The 13,968-nt window shown below is 39.4% G+C and overlaps 1 protein-coding gene across 1 annotated transcript; it reads right to left on the reverse strand.

Annotated features, from left to right (window-relative positions):
• Nucleotides 1-2,364: 2,364 nt before the first annotated feature.
• On the reverse strand, nucleotides 2,365-8,394 carry LOC116329546 (bifunctional protein GlmU-like). Its single transcript, XM_031751586.2, has 3 exons — nucleotides 8,257-8,394; nucleotides 3,527-3,718; nucleotides 2,365-3,435 (listed from the first exon to the last, which is right to left on the reverse strand). Exons 1-3 carry the CDS (start codon nucleotides 8,257-8,259, stop codon nucleotides 3,175-3,177), a joined length of 456 nt encoding a protein of 151 aa, XP_031607446.1. The 5' UTR covers nucleotides 8,260-8,394; the 3' UTR covers nucleotides 2,365-3,174.
• Nucleotides 8,395-13,968: the final 5,574 nt, after the last annotated feature.

Genomic DNA, 13,968 nt, shown 5'->3' on the forward strand with positions numbered 1-13,968 from the left:
AGCGTCCAGGTTGAAAACAACAGCCATGTCTGTACTTTAGCATCAGAAGAGCTAAACATTCAGATATTAGATACATTTTTTATAAAATATTAAAAGAATTTGTATCAGTCTGAACTAGTCCTCCGTACTGGCTTTTTTCCTCTTTCCATTTTTATTTCTGTTTTGCTTTTATCAGACTTCATCCAGCAAAAGGTCTGAACTGCATCTCTCCATCTCGAGAACACTTGAGTACTAATTGTATTGTTACGTGCAGGACTTGTAATTGAGTATTCCTTAGCACTGTTTTCTTAACACTTTTAGTTTTGTGCTCTTCTTTTACCTCTTCAGAAAAACTTTCTTATTTGGATACATTGTTTTTGACTTTCTGAGCCACAAAAATATGAAAAACAGCAAAACATTTGTACATTAGAAACACACCAGCAACTTGTGTCAGCTTCCCTCAGCGGTGACAGCAGCAGCTCGGATGTTTTGATCTGTGTGTGGGATTTGTCCAGCCCTCCGCCTCATGCTGTGACATTCAAACAGAGCTGCGTGTCATTAGCCTGGAAGATCTTTGGCTGCCACATAAAAGCCGAAAGTCGGCTGATCAGCACCAGCTTCCCGGGGAGGGGGATGTCTGCTTGTGCCATAGGCCCGCGACCGCCACCACGGCTTCTCTTGTTTCCCCAAACGGGAGTCTGTTTTTCAGCCGACTTACAAATGACCAGGGTTGGTCTCGTTAGAAATGAGGCGAAGAGGGGGCGGCTTAACAACACCAGAGTCGCCTGTTTTTATTGGGCTCATTACTGATGGATAACACAAGTAGAGGGACAAAAGGCAACAGGGAGGAGAATCCTCTAATGAGAAAAAGAGAGCAGATACTATCATCTGCATTGGCTTTCATCTGCACAAGGAGATTCACCTGAGTAGAGCGAGGTGTGTGTGTGTACCTAGTTACCTAAGATAGTTTTACTACCAGTCACTTCTTTCCACCAGCTACCAAACACGTTTGCTTTTACAAAATGATCGTGCATCATGTTAAGCCAGGCGATCTTTAAAACTGAAATTCTAAACAGCAATCATCTGAACACATTCTGTAAACTTTAGGTGGAATACTGCCCAGACACAAGGTCTAAAAACAAAAGTCATCAAAAAATAAATCAAGCTGCCAGATTAAAATCTGGCAGCATTCCCCAAATTCCCTGAAAGCCTAAAGTGGGATTTATATTCCCATGCTGATGTCAATTTGTGTATCAAAGAGAGAGAGATTTGAGTGGGAATTCTGCCAATGCAGACACTATAGAAACAAATTGCAAACTGCCTGCTGACAGTGATGCAACAGTTTACCACAAAGTTCAGGAAGCACAGACAGAGGCCACAGTGGACAGTTTGGACTGTGCTGAACACTTGACTTGACTTCAGTTGACGAACTTCTTCCAATTCTTCTGTCTTCTCCACAGCTGGAGCTCAGATAAGGGACCAACCACAGTTCAAACAGAGCAGCCTATCCTCCTGGCCGTTCCATGTATCTTCAACACCCCCTCCTAGTGAATAGTTATATATGTATAGGGGTTGTTGCACCTTTTACATTGACTTCACTCAAGCTCTACAGGTGCAACCCATTCAATATTATTAATTCATAAAATAACAGTGTTGAAATGCTCGTGTTTGTGTGTTTTTAAAAGGTCAGCATGGGGACACATGGAGCCGCAGTGTGGGCACAAACACAGCAACCTGAACTCTGAAGCTGCGCACAGATTAAAGCCATCTCTCGGTCAAGCGAGAGACTCACAGTAGAAAGTAATTGGTGCCTCACAGCAGGATGTCAGACACAAACATTAATAAACAACAACTCTTACTTTTAAACTTGTTAGTCGGTGACATTATAAAGAAGCAACATTTCTGTGTGTGGACATACAGCAAGGGTACGTGAGAGCGGGTAAAACAACGCTGGTGATGTTTAATCACCTCTGCCACATTAAGATGTGATTTAAAGCAAAGAAAGAACGGATGGAGATCAAAAAGTGATATTTTAAATCCAGAACATCTGCTTTGCACGCCTGCATCGCCTTCTCATTTGTCAGGAAGGAAAATGAAGCTGCTTTAGTTGGATGTGTTAAACGGCCCCCTGCCCCCCTTGGGGGCGGGGGCACTGGGGCACTGGGGCAGACCACCAACGCTTTTTTGGCCACCATGCTGCGTCGGCGCGGACAAACAAAAGCACAAAGCTACAGCGGGGACCCTTTGTAGCTCGACTTTAATGTGCCCCGCCTCTTTCTCCTGGAAGCGGCGCAGCTATTGCAAAGACCTGCAGAGCACAAGCGTGCTCAGGAGAAATGATCGCTCCTCTGGCCCGACGTCGACCAAACTGCTATGGTTTGCATTTTTTATTATTTGAGCACAAAACAAACAATTTTGAAATGCCTGCTGAGTATTTTACAAATGATCCCTTCAGGCGTCAGTCCGCGTTCATCTCTGTGCAAAAAAACAACTTTAAACTCGTCTAACTTACATCAACTTTTAACCTTGTTTTTATGTGCATCATCAACTCCAGCAAAATGAGATGAAAACCTGCAAAAATACCTTAAATGATATATACAACGCAAAAATTCCTTTCAAGCTTTCTTCAGGATTTAAGCCTTTAATGGTGCTCTTTCAACAAAGTCATCTCATTGTGTCTTTGCAGTAATTTAACAGTCAGTATTTATTGGGATTATTTCTGCTAGATTTGGAAGAAAGTTTAGTTAATGTCACTTTCTTCTAGTTCAACATGAAGCATTGACTGAGTTTCTTAGCACAGTGTTAATCTCAGAGTTAGCTTTAAGGATAGCTCATAATGAAGCTTCCCCAGTCCCACAGTTTTGCTTTGTGGACAATAAAAAGCCTACGTAAGACCTGTCTCGATGTATGCTCAATCATCCAGGTAAGTACATTCAAAAAAGTTGATTCTGTTCAACAGAATCAATTTTGGGATTTACATAAGAGCACCAGATATAAGTCCGATGTGTCATCTGTTGGGTACAGACAGATTCTTGAGGGACGATTGTTGTGTGGAGCTGATCGATGTTCTGTTAGCTAACTGTCCTGCAGGTGTAAATGCTGCTGCTCAATTATTGCTGACAAGTTTTAAATTAATCTCTCGGATTCACAGACTAGATATTAAACGTAAAGATGAACGATTCCTGTACTTTTCATTCAGGCTGACTGGTTGGTCTGTGGTCGTGGTTGAACCACGAGCTCGGGGAAACCCGTTTCCTCGTCCATCTCTCTGGTGAACTCCAAGTCTACCGCTTCACCAATGACCACTTCAGCTGTGGTGAACACCTCCAGATCTCCCAGCACGTGACCTCCCACTGTCTTACCCTCGAAGTCTGAGAGGCTGATGTGGACGTGGGCGTCTGGGTTGAGAGTGCCCACCAGGGAGACGATCTCAAAGTGCCCACTGAGGTGCACCACCTGAAGGAAAAGTTTAAAAGCTGACATCATGACGAGCCCACGCGTCTCAGAGCTCTATAAATACAACCCAACAACAGGCTGGTTCAACTACCTCGTTTGTTTTTGTTGCCGTGGCGTTCGCCAGCCGCAGCGTCGCCTTGGTGAGGCTGCCGACACACGTGACTATGAACGGTGCTCGGAGACGCTTCTCCTCCACGAAAGCCTGCAGAGTTCCCAGCAGCTCCTGACCCGGGCGGACCCTGATGGCATGGACCCGGAGGGCCGATCCTGCTCCCGCTGAACTCTGGGAGATAAAGACAGAATTATTTCTGTGGTTTTCATCTTCTTTCATTTAAAAAAAAAAAGGAGAATTAATTTATTATTTATCTCATGTCCTGTTTTATTTATGTTCTACAACTCAAACCCAGACTTTAAATAAATAAATAAGAAATTCATTTAAAAAAAAGCAACAGAAATGTGCGTTATTCCAGAGCGGACACAAATCTTTTTTGGGTCTGTGTGTGTGTGTGAGTGTGTGTGTGGTCCATTCAGATCTTTAACAGGATCAGTGGGCTTATCCAAACACCAGGCTGACCTCTGACCTCTGCGGGGGTGAAAGAGGGCGTCACGTGCAGCCAACATTAATGGAGCAGCTTTACAAAGAGCCTTTTTTAAGAAAACAGCCAGAGGAGGTGGAGCACACATCACATTACTTTACATTTATTTACCCGACATGTTGACGAGCCAGACAGCGAACAAGCAGCCGTCTCGAACTTTAACAGAAGGTCGGATTTGATTTTGTTTTAAGAGCAGGAGAAACTCCAGTTTCATGACAAGCTGCTGTAAAATGTTGAAGCCAGTCAGTCAGCTGAAATGTCAGTATTTAAGTGTGGAGTGACAGCAGCTTTAGACTTTAGCTTTATAGTATTTACTTTTAGCCTTTTCAACATTTATCATGCTACTCTTATTAGCAGACTACAAAACTGGGTTGGCATCACTGGCACTGCTCTCAAATGGTTTTCTTCATACTTATCAAACAGATATTTCAGAATTCATATTAATCAATGTATATCGTCATTATTAATTGGATGTATTCTAATTTCTTCCATCTCAATTCTTGGAAAACTGAGGTTCCAGTGCTCAGCCCAGACAGTTTCTCTAAGGAAGGTAGTCAGTACAACGGCCCCCTCGTCAATAATATACCTTGGTATCACTTTTGATCAGCACCTGAATTTTTAAAATCATATCTCAAAGGTTACCCGGTCTTGTTTCCTTCATCTGAGAAATATTGTGAAAATCAAACTTTTAATGTCAGTAAGTCATCTTAAACTTTTAGTAAACACTTTAATTTTCTCCCATCTTGATTATTGCAATTCACTTTTCATGTGCAACTCTCAGTCTTCCAAAAATCCAATTAGTTTGGAGAGCAGCAGCATTGGAGCTAATGAACACTAGCTGGTGATGTCATATTACACCTATCCTTGCATCCCTTCACTGGCTTCCAGTGAAATTCAGAGTCTACTGTGAAATTCTGTTATTGACATATTTAGCTGCTTATTTACTTGAGCTTCTAACATCTTATCCATGCAGTCGTCTAACCAGGGCCTTCTAACTGTCCCTCGCTATGATTTTAAAACCAGAGGTGATCTGTGTGTGATTTATCAAAGTGATGGATTTTGGGGGGCATCTGGGCACATGTACATTCATGAAAACAGAACATCACTTAGAAACTAATATGCGATTAAAAAAAACCCCAAATCGTCAGTAAAATTTCAGGTATATGTATGTTTTTTTTTAATGCAGTTCTTTTCCTAAAGCTATCCTTTGTTGTCTCAGTGTCTCTGTGGCGTCTCTTTCAGGGGAAGGAAAACGTTCTCATGAACTGTCATTAGATTGTTAAATGTATACATGTGAATCACGTTTCCACTTATTTTCTGCTTTTAAATTTTAATTAAACTTTTTTTCATGAAGTTTTGGAGCATCATCGTCCACTTGATGCTCTAAAGCTGAGTCAAGCCCCACAAACTCCCACGTTAAAATATCCAACTTTACAGTAGGCATAAACACGTTTACAGCATGCTATAAAATTCTACTTTGGCCTCTGTGGATGGTTTCCTCCTTCACAACATCTTTATGGGAGTTTTTTTTTTTAATAACTCATCAATCAGAATAATGCTTAAGGCTTTGGTAAGTTAAGGGCATGGCTAGAATGGGTTAGATTTGAACCTTACAAAAACCCTACCCAGTTCAATGGTAACCTGGTGGTTGATAAAAGGTTAAAGTCCAGCAGGGAGTTGCTGTATCGGACTTTACAGATATCGACTATTACACATCTGTTGGCTTTTAATCAGGCGTGTGCTGAAACGTATTAATTACATATTTTATCTTAAGTAAACAATGGCTGAGTTATTAGTAATAACATTTCCCCATATATTTGTGCAGCACTTTATCTGTTTTTTTGTGCTTTATAAATAAACTTGACTTTCTCGAGCGTAAATACATTTTGAAAAAAAAAGAAAAGAAACAATGATGTGAGATGTGATATGTTGTTAAAGATATTTTAGTTTATTGTTGATCCGGTGATCCGTTTACCCCAGAAAGAAAACACTAAATATTCAGATAACTCGTAACATTTTTTCTCAGAGTCCAGTATCTCCACACACACACACACACACACACACACACACACACACACACACACACACACACACACACACACACACACACACACACACACACACACACACACACACACACACACACACACACACAAAGAGATTTAACCCCAGTTGTTTCAGAATAAATAACAGAGTAAAAACTGAGATAATTCCACCCTGAGAGAAGTATAGAAATCCTGCTATGACTGTAAATGTAAAAATAAATTACAATGTGGTGTTCAAACTTTGGTCTTGGCTTGCCCGTGTTTCCTGTCCCTGAACACAAATCTCCAGATTAAAAACAATCTAATAAACTGTTTCCAGACTGTTACATGTATTTCTCTGAATTACCTTTTCACTCTTGTTTTTTCTATCTTTTGATTCTTAACAAAATGTTTTGTTTTTTTTACTGAAAATTCTAATTTCTACATGATGCTCCAAAACTGAGCCAATCCCAGCCTCCCATGTTTAAATGTCCAACATTACAGTAGCAATAAACATGTTTACAGCCTGATATAAATTCTACTTTGGCCTCTATGAATAGTCTCCTTCATAATTTTTTTACTGGAAATTTATTTATTTATTTTTATTTGAATAATGGTAAGGCTTAAAGTACACCTATCTCACTAATACTGTCACCGAACTGGACTTTTCCTCCATGTTTGTTGTTTTTGTGCCTTTTTAAAACACATTTAATGAAACTGTCTGACATTCTAGTTTTTATTACTCACAACCTATTAACATGTGTGTTGCACAAACAAAGCTGATAACTTACCTAACGGTAATTTAGCATGGGTGTAGCTGATAATTTAACACTCAACCATCTCACATTACTTCAGTCACCTCTGGCTCACAAACCAACGACTGACGTCACGGTGGCTTCTTCCATTTTGATGTAAAGTCGGTAGCTTTGGCATAACTTTATATGTGGTTTTACAGCAGAGATCAATGACAGGATCTTTACATGTGGTAAGCAGTTAAAAAAAAACCCCCACACACACACCCTGTACAAGACAGTTTGGAGCCTAGACTAATATCGCAGACTTAATATTTCATGGTTTCAATCCTTGGTTTCAAGTTGCTGGTCCTAAATTTTGAATCACTAATGTGAGCGGTGTGACATCTATGACAGAGGTAAGAAACATACCAGTGATTCACAGGATGTGATTTTCCTCTCACACACATTACTCTAACTTCTGTTAGTTAATATTTGGTTTTAAAACTTTAGTTCTCAGAAGGCACCAAAGCAGAACTGGGCCCAGCAGCGTGCTGACAAACTGATTCTGTCACAGGAGAGGAAAACCTCACAGAAACGAGGAAACTTCTTCCAGTCACAGAAACAAAAGCAAAAAGCTAATTCTACCTGTAGTCAAATTTACAGCTGAACAGCTGTCTCTTTTAGAACAATTTAAAGCAATTTTTAATAAATGTTATAAAATGATTAAAATAACAACACAATAAAAACAAATGAAATGACTTTTATAATAATGTACTAATACTTACTTAAATTGTATTTATATAGCACCAAATCAAAACAATAATTGCCTCAAGGCAAATTATAGTGAGTATGATCCTTTATATACATTAATTTTACATTAATTTGATGAAATGGTGACAATGTTGAGCGACGCACTCACATTTGCTGCAATTTTGCAAGCCGCTTTGCAACACACATCCCAGCATCTCCATTCATGCAGGTAGAAAGAAAATCTTTTGACTACAGTGGTCTTGACTGAACTCATATTTTTCTAGGAGTACCAAACAACCATAGGAGAGTCAGCAGTCATAAAGCCAGGTTATAAATATCATCAAATACCTTGATAATAGTGAGGCAGAGTGTTCTGATAAAGTTTCACTTGGTTGTTCACAAAAAAAAAAAAAAAAAAAAAAAAAGACCAACAGGGTCTGGTTTTTATACCTCAGGACTATGACTGTGGCTGGCAGAGCTCATCAGAGGGTCATGAGAAGTTTTTAGGCCGAGCTGAGTGTCTGTAGCTGCTGTGTGAGCCACAAAATAACACGAGTATCTTTTCTTTTACAAAATAAGGAGCTGGTGTAATTTTATGTTTTTAACTTTATATTTTTGGAGGAAGACAGAAACAAACTTGTCTGGGACATTTAAAGAAATTCACATGTATCTGCAGCTTTAAAAGGAACCAAAGGTGATGAAGTAGAAGAAACTTACCATTCTGCACTGCGCTGAGGATCCTGAGGGACTAAAGTTCAGGTAAACATTTAAAGCCACACATACGCAGGCCTGTTACGCTGTGGACTGAACTGAGCATGCTCAGCAGCCAGAGAAACCTTCCAAACGTCTCACTTCCTGCTGAGTGTGGAGTTAGGGTTTTACTTTTCTTGTCTTTGACCGCCACCTGCTGGAGAATATGAAGCTCTGCATGGTGAAAATGATGACGATCATGAAAATGAAATGAGAGCTAAAAGAACAAAAATAAACAGACAAATGAATGCACATAATAAAAGAGAAACTCAAATTCTGAACTCAAAATATATGATATAAGATATACAATGCTTAACGAGTTTATGACGAGGTCTATGCCAAAACTTTCCTAAGTTGTATTTAAATTGTAAAAAGTATTGGTAAGTACCAAAAAAGATTTTATATTTCTCTAATGCTTAATTCACCAGTATACAAAAGCTCTGCAATCGAAATTGCATTTTTAATGCTCAAATATAGATATCTTTGTTATCTATGGATTTTCAAATTTACTATTTTACAAACAGGCAGAAAAAAATAAAACACATTATCACATTAAGATGCCAGATTACATTTAAACATTTACCCTCAAATTTGGGTATAAAACATAATTTCAGTTTTTCATTTACCTAATAAATAATACTTTGTTTTTTGGTGGGGAGTGTTTGTTTTAAACATGTTTTTGACAGATCTGTAAAATATTTGTATAGCTGTCTTTTAATGACAGGTGGTCTAATAAATGTGTTAAATAAATGTGTTTTTCACTGAACTGAAAAATCCCAGCACTAATAATGTCATTTTCTTGATGGAGAAACAAAATCCAGCGTTACCCATCCTGATAAACATGCATATGCAGAATAACTTCAATAATTAAAATGCAGACCAGAAGAACATCATCGTCTCTGTGTAATTGTAATAAAAAAAACCCATTAGGTTTAAAAAAATAAAATAAAATAAAATCCACATCCACATCCATATTTCTGTAATGACTCTGACTCTGTTTTTATTTTTCCACTGTCTCATTATCAGCCTGTCCACATTAATACACCTGTCAGAGTCATGGCTATGTATACATCTTGATCGGACCAAAAAAAAATAAAAAATTAAAAAATAAAACAGGAATATTGTACACGTCATGTGTCAGTATATATATTTTTTATCATCATGCAGTGTGATCTGCTTTAAGTATGTTTTTTAAATCCCTTATTTGCTTTATTATTTTTCCATTCATATACAGTTCTGTTCTCCTGCAATTAAAACCCGAGCATGCCCCGAACTCTCTCTATTTAGAAATCTTCAATGTGGAACTTTTTCGTTTGTACCTCTAGATGGCGCTGGAGTTTGTGAAATGACTCCACAGAGACTCCCACATAGCTGCACACACAGGATAATCTGGATACCTTTAACTCTTTGCACTGAAAAGACACACATAAATATTGTTTTTCTTTATAAAAGCGGCATGTGTGGAGATGCTCAGGACAATACTCAGTGTAGGTGTAACTACAGCTGCTAACTGAGCTGTCTTCTACAACAGACTGGATGCAGGATGCTGCTGGGGAATTTAAACTGGTGACAGATTTTTTAAAGAAAAATGAGATCAGAGTTTAATCCTCACTGATCCTATTAGGCTCTATGCAGTTTTATTTTAGTGTGTGTCCTGATTGACTGTTTGCTGGAGCACAAAATGATAAAATGTGCAAACTGATGATAGTTTTGATTCTGTACCTGTATTTGGTCGTGCTAGGCAAGTTGTGTCTTATACTCACGGTGACCAGATCTGCCCGAAAAAACTGAATTTGTATGAAAGAGTATATTCAATAAGTACAGGAAGCCAACTAGAGGACATATTCCTTAACAAAAGGAGGACAAGACTATACACAGCCCACAAATTAACACCGTTGACACAGATGGGTACACGTAGACAATCAGAGAGGGAGGACGCAAAACCCAAATCAAGACATAAGTGAAAACTTCCTACATAAAAGAGGAAATGACCAACCAAAGACACAGGGAACACAGAAGGACAGCGTGTGGAGCGGTGGGCGAGGGAAACACACAAAACCTTATTATCATGTGAACAATAATAAAGTTAAACAGGAACCAAAACACCGTGACTAGGATAGACTTTGAAGTAAAATAAAATAGGAATCAAATACTCAAGAAATAGAACTCATGACTTTACACACTACAACAACATTTATATTTATGTGGATATAGTACATATGTACTTTGTTTAGCACACAGCACAGCACACTTTCTGAGTTATAAAGCTTTTTGCCAGTTTTCTACCAATAAATCAAAGTCAAAGTTGACCTTGAAGATGGTGAATGTAAGGCAAATGTTCATGGACTGTTACCGTGACCCCGCTCTACACCCCATTTATTCAAAACAGTTCTATCATGTTTACAGACAGAGCAACATGCAAGCAACACTACAAAAAACACAACCTCGTAGCGGAAGTAACAAGAAAACAGAAACACAAACACAAAGACCTTCACCAAAAATCAAATACACAGAAAACCTCCAAGCGCGTGACACCAGGATCTGCTTTATTCACAGGCTGTCAATGAAAGCCAGACTTTAGGAGTTGAAGTGTAGCCTTTCAAAAATTACAGCCAGACAAAACGGGGCACATTGTCAGAGAGACGAGGGGCAAACAAGGAGCGACCCGAAGAAAGGATATGAGCTCAAACTGAAAAAAGATCTTTGAGACTCAGCTGAATGTGTTATGGATCTGATTTAGTGGAAATGAGTCAAAAAGAGGAACCTGGGGGGAAAAAAAGCTCAGATCCTGTTTATTTTTTATTAAAAAGCGACAAAGGGAGCAAAAGAGCAACAGAAGACAAGTTCAAGTGAAAAACACTTTTATTAATATTTGAGCAGGGATGACCAGAGCTGATCAAACTTTAACAACTGAAATACCTCCACAATGATTTTCTAGGTCTCAAACGGCACACAGTGATTACGAGATTACAAACACACGAACCGTGTATTTTTCAATAAAAGGGGGGAGAATGCAAATCACGGGGATAAATCCACGGATGTATTTTGTCTAAATTTTCCGTGTAATAATGAGCAGATTAAATCAGGGCTGTGTCGGGACCCCTGGGAGCCAATGAGGCCATGCTCGGGCGATTATTTCAAGTAGAGGTGCTCACATGTAAATTCCCCCTGCGAGGGCGTGATTACTATCAGGTTACAGCATCCATGGCAACAACCTGCAGCATACAGAGCAACATAATGAGTATGAGGTCAGAGCAGGACAATCTGTGGAGTCATTTCTCCTCTTTACTTTATTCACTTGTTCAGCATATGATGCAAAATCAGTCAAAGGTAGCGTCACAGAATGCATAGATCGATAGATCGATAGATAGATAGATAGATAGATAGATAGATAGATAGATGATAGATAGATAGATGATAGATAGATAGATAGATAGATAGATAGATAGATAGATAGATAGATAGATAGATAGATAGATAGATAGATAGATACCACTTATATCAAAGCTTTACTTCCTATTTTGCAGATTTTATCATATAAACTGACAAATGCAGGATGTTGTGGTATTATAGCTGAAGCTACCCAGCAGTATATGTGTAGCTAAACCCATCAGGCCTTTTTATCAGCTTTGAGAACAAAGTTTTAAACTGCACTAGTGAACCAAACTGCAAACATCTGATAAACTGGGTTTTATTGTTAAAACAAAAACAGTGTTGGTATTTCTTCACAATAGATCAGCAAAAATTCCTTCAAACTGCTGCTTTGTTTATTTGAATCATGCACTGCCCTCTTTAGAGCAAAACTCTGCACAGCTGCTGGTTCGGTGGCTGTTTGTGCTTTTCACAACTGCACTCTTAGACGCAGAATTAAGAGATAAACCTTCTCTTTAGAGAGCAACAATGGAGCTTCACAAAACTCAACTTTTCATTGTTTTGCCGAGGCTTCCCTTTAATAGGATTTGGGTATTAAATCAGTATTTTTGGCAAATATGTGTGTGTTTACAGGAGTGTGTGTGTGTGTGTGTGTGTGTGTGTGTGTGCCCGTGTGTGTGAACTAATTAGGACCAGCAATTACCCCAAACTGTGGCTGCGTCTCCTGCTGAAGGAGGGGGTGAATGGAGGAGGTTTAGGGCAACAATGGCAGACTGTCACTGCCAACGCTGCCATGCATGACAGATGCATGTGGACACGGCAGACAAAGGCACGGCTGGCCGGGCCTGTGTGTGTGTGTAGAGGGTGTGTGTGTAATGAGGGTGTGTGTTGGGGGTGGGGGTCAGCATGTGTCCGATGCAGAAGCAGTGGAGGAGCGCTACTGGCGGCTCAGGCATCGTTCCACTGCACCAGCAGCTCCCAGCAGCCCCTGCTGCCTCAGCCTTAACCACCTTGCCCACCACACACACACACACAAACACCATAGAGCTGTCAAACTCCCAGCAGCCCCTGCTGCAGCTCAGCCTACTAATGAAGGTACAACTCTGTTCATCATAATATCATAAACATGTTTTGTGCAGTGCTTCAGTCCAGATACCATCATACTGTCATTCCATCGATTGTAAACCTGATTCAGTTCAATAAAATGATTTTACATTCAGCAACAGTTCAAAAAAAGCATCATCTCAAGGCACTCTCTATTATTATCTCACTATTATTATATATACGAGAGACAACATCAAAAATGAGATGGTCCCCTATGAGGATCACTTGGAGACAGTGGGAATAAGAAACTCCCTTTTAACAGGAAGTTTTCTCCAACAGAACCAGGCTCAAGGATGAGCAGTCATTTGCTTTGACCATTGGAAGTATACAAGTTGAACATAATTCTGAATCAGGAAAAATGAAGCCAATGCAAAAGTGCCTTAAAGCTTCATTCTGTCCAATGACAGCAGGGGGATATAACTCTATAACGACCTCAGTCAACCCTTTCCTGACAATTTTACGAGTTCGGTGCTAAGGTTAGGTCTTATTGGAAATAAATGATGTTTATTTTGTAAATTATGATCAATCTAAAGTTTAATTTGGACTTCTGGGTTTATGCAGAGTCTGCAACGCAGTGTACACATGTCTAACTTAATTTTGATCCATTCTGTGTCAAACTTATCAGGCCCATTACTATCAGTGTCATCAATCAAGAACACCATAGTGTTTCAGAAGAGTTTGCAATTATGACATATCAACAGTGCCGATTTAATGGAGTTAAAGTAAGCATGAAGCCCACTTCAGGCTGGTGGTGGCACAGCACAGGTGATCAGGGCGAGACCATCAACCAAGACAGGAAGTAAAAGTCACCTCAGTGTAAAGAGACCATAGATTACAAAATAAATCAACAGAAACACAACATTATGGTAAAAACCATCAGGTTAAAATTCAGCTGCTGTCACATTTTCAGAACTCTTTGAAGAGTCTCAACAATGTACAAGCCGCTGACAGTCATGAGAAAACAGGACACTTTCTTTCTGTGATCCCACAGAAAGAAAGTTCATTTCTTTTTTATACTATTTCGCATTTTGCCATCATACCAAGCCAGAACATGTGTGAAGCTCCAAAGGTCAGAGAAACATATTTCCCCTCCAAACACACACACACACACACACACACACACACACACACACACACACACACACACACACACACACACACACACACACACACACACACACACACACACACACACAGACGCAG

This window comes from Oreochromis aureus, linkage group 15 (genome assembly GCF_013358895.1).
Source record: "Oreochromis aureus strain Israel breed Guangdong linkage group 15, ZZ_aureus, whole genome shotgun sequence".
NCBI lineage: Eukaryota > Metazoa > Chordata > Actinopteri > Cichliformes > Cichlidae > Oreochromis > Oreochromis aureus.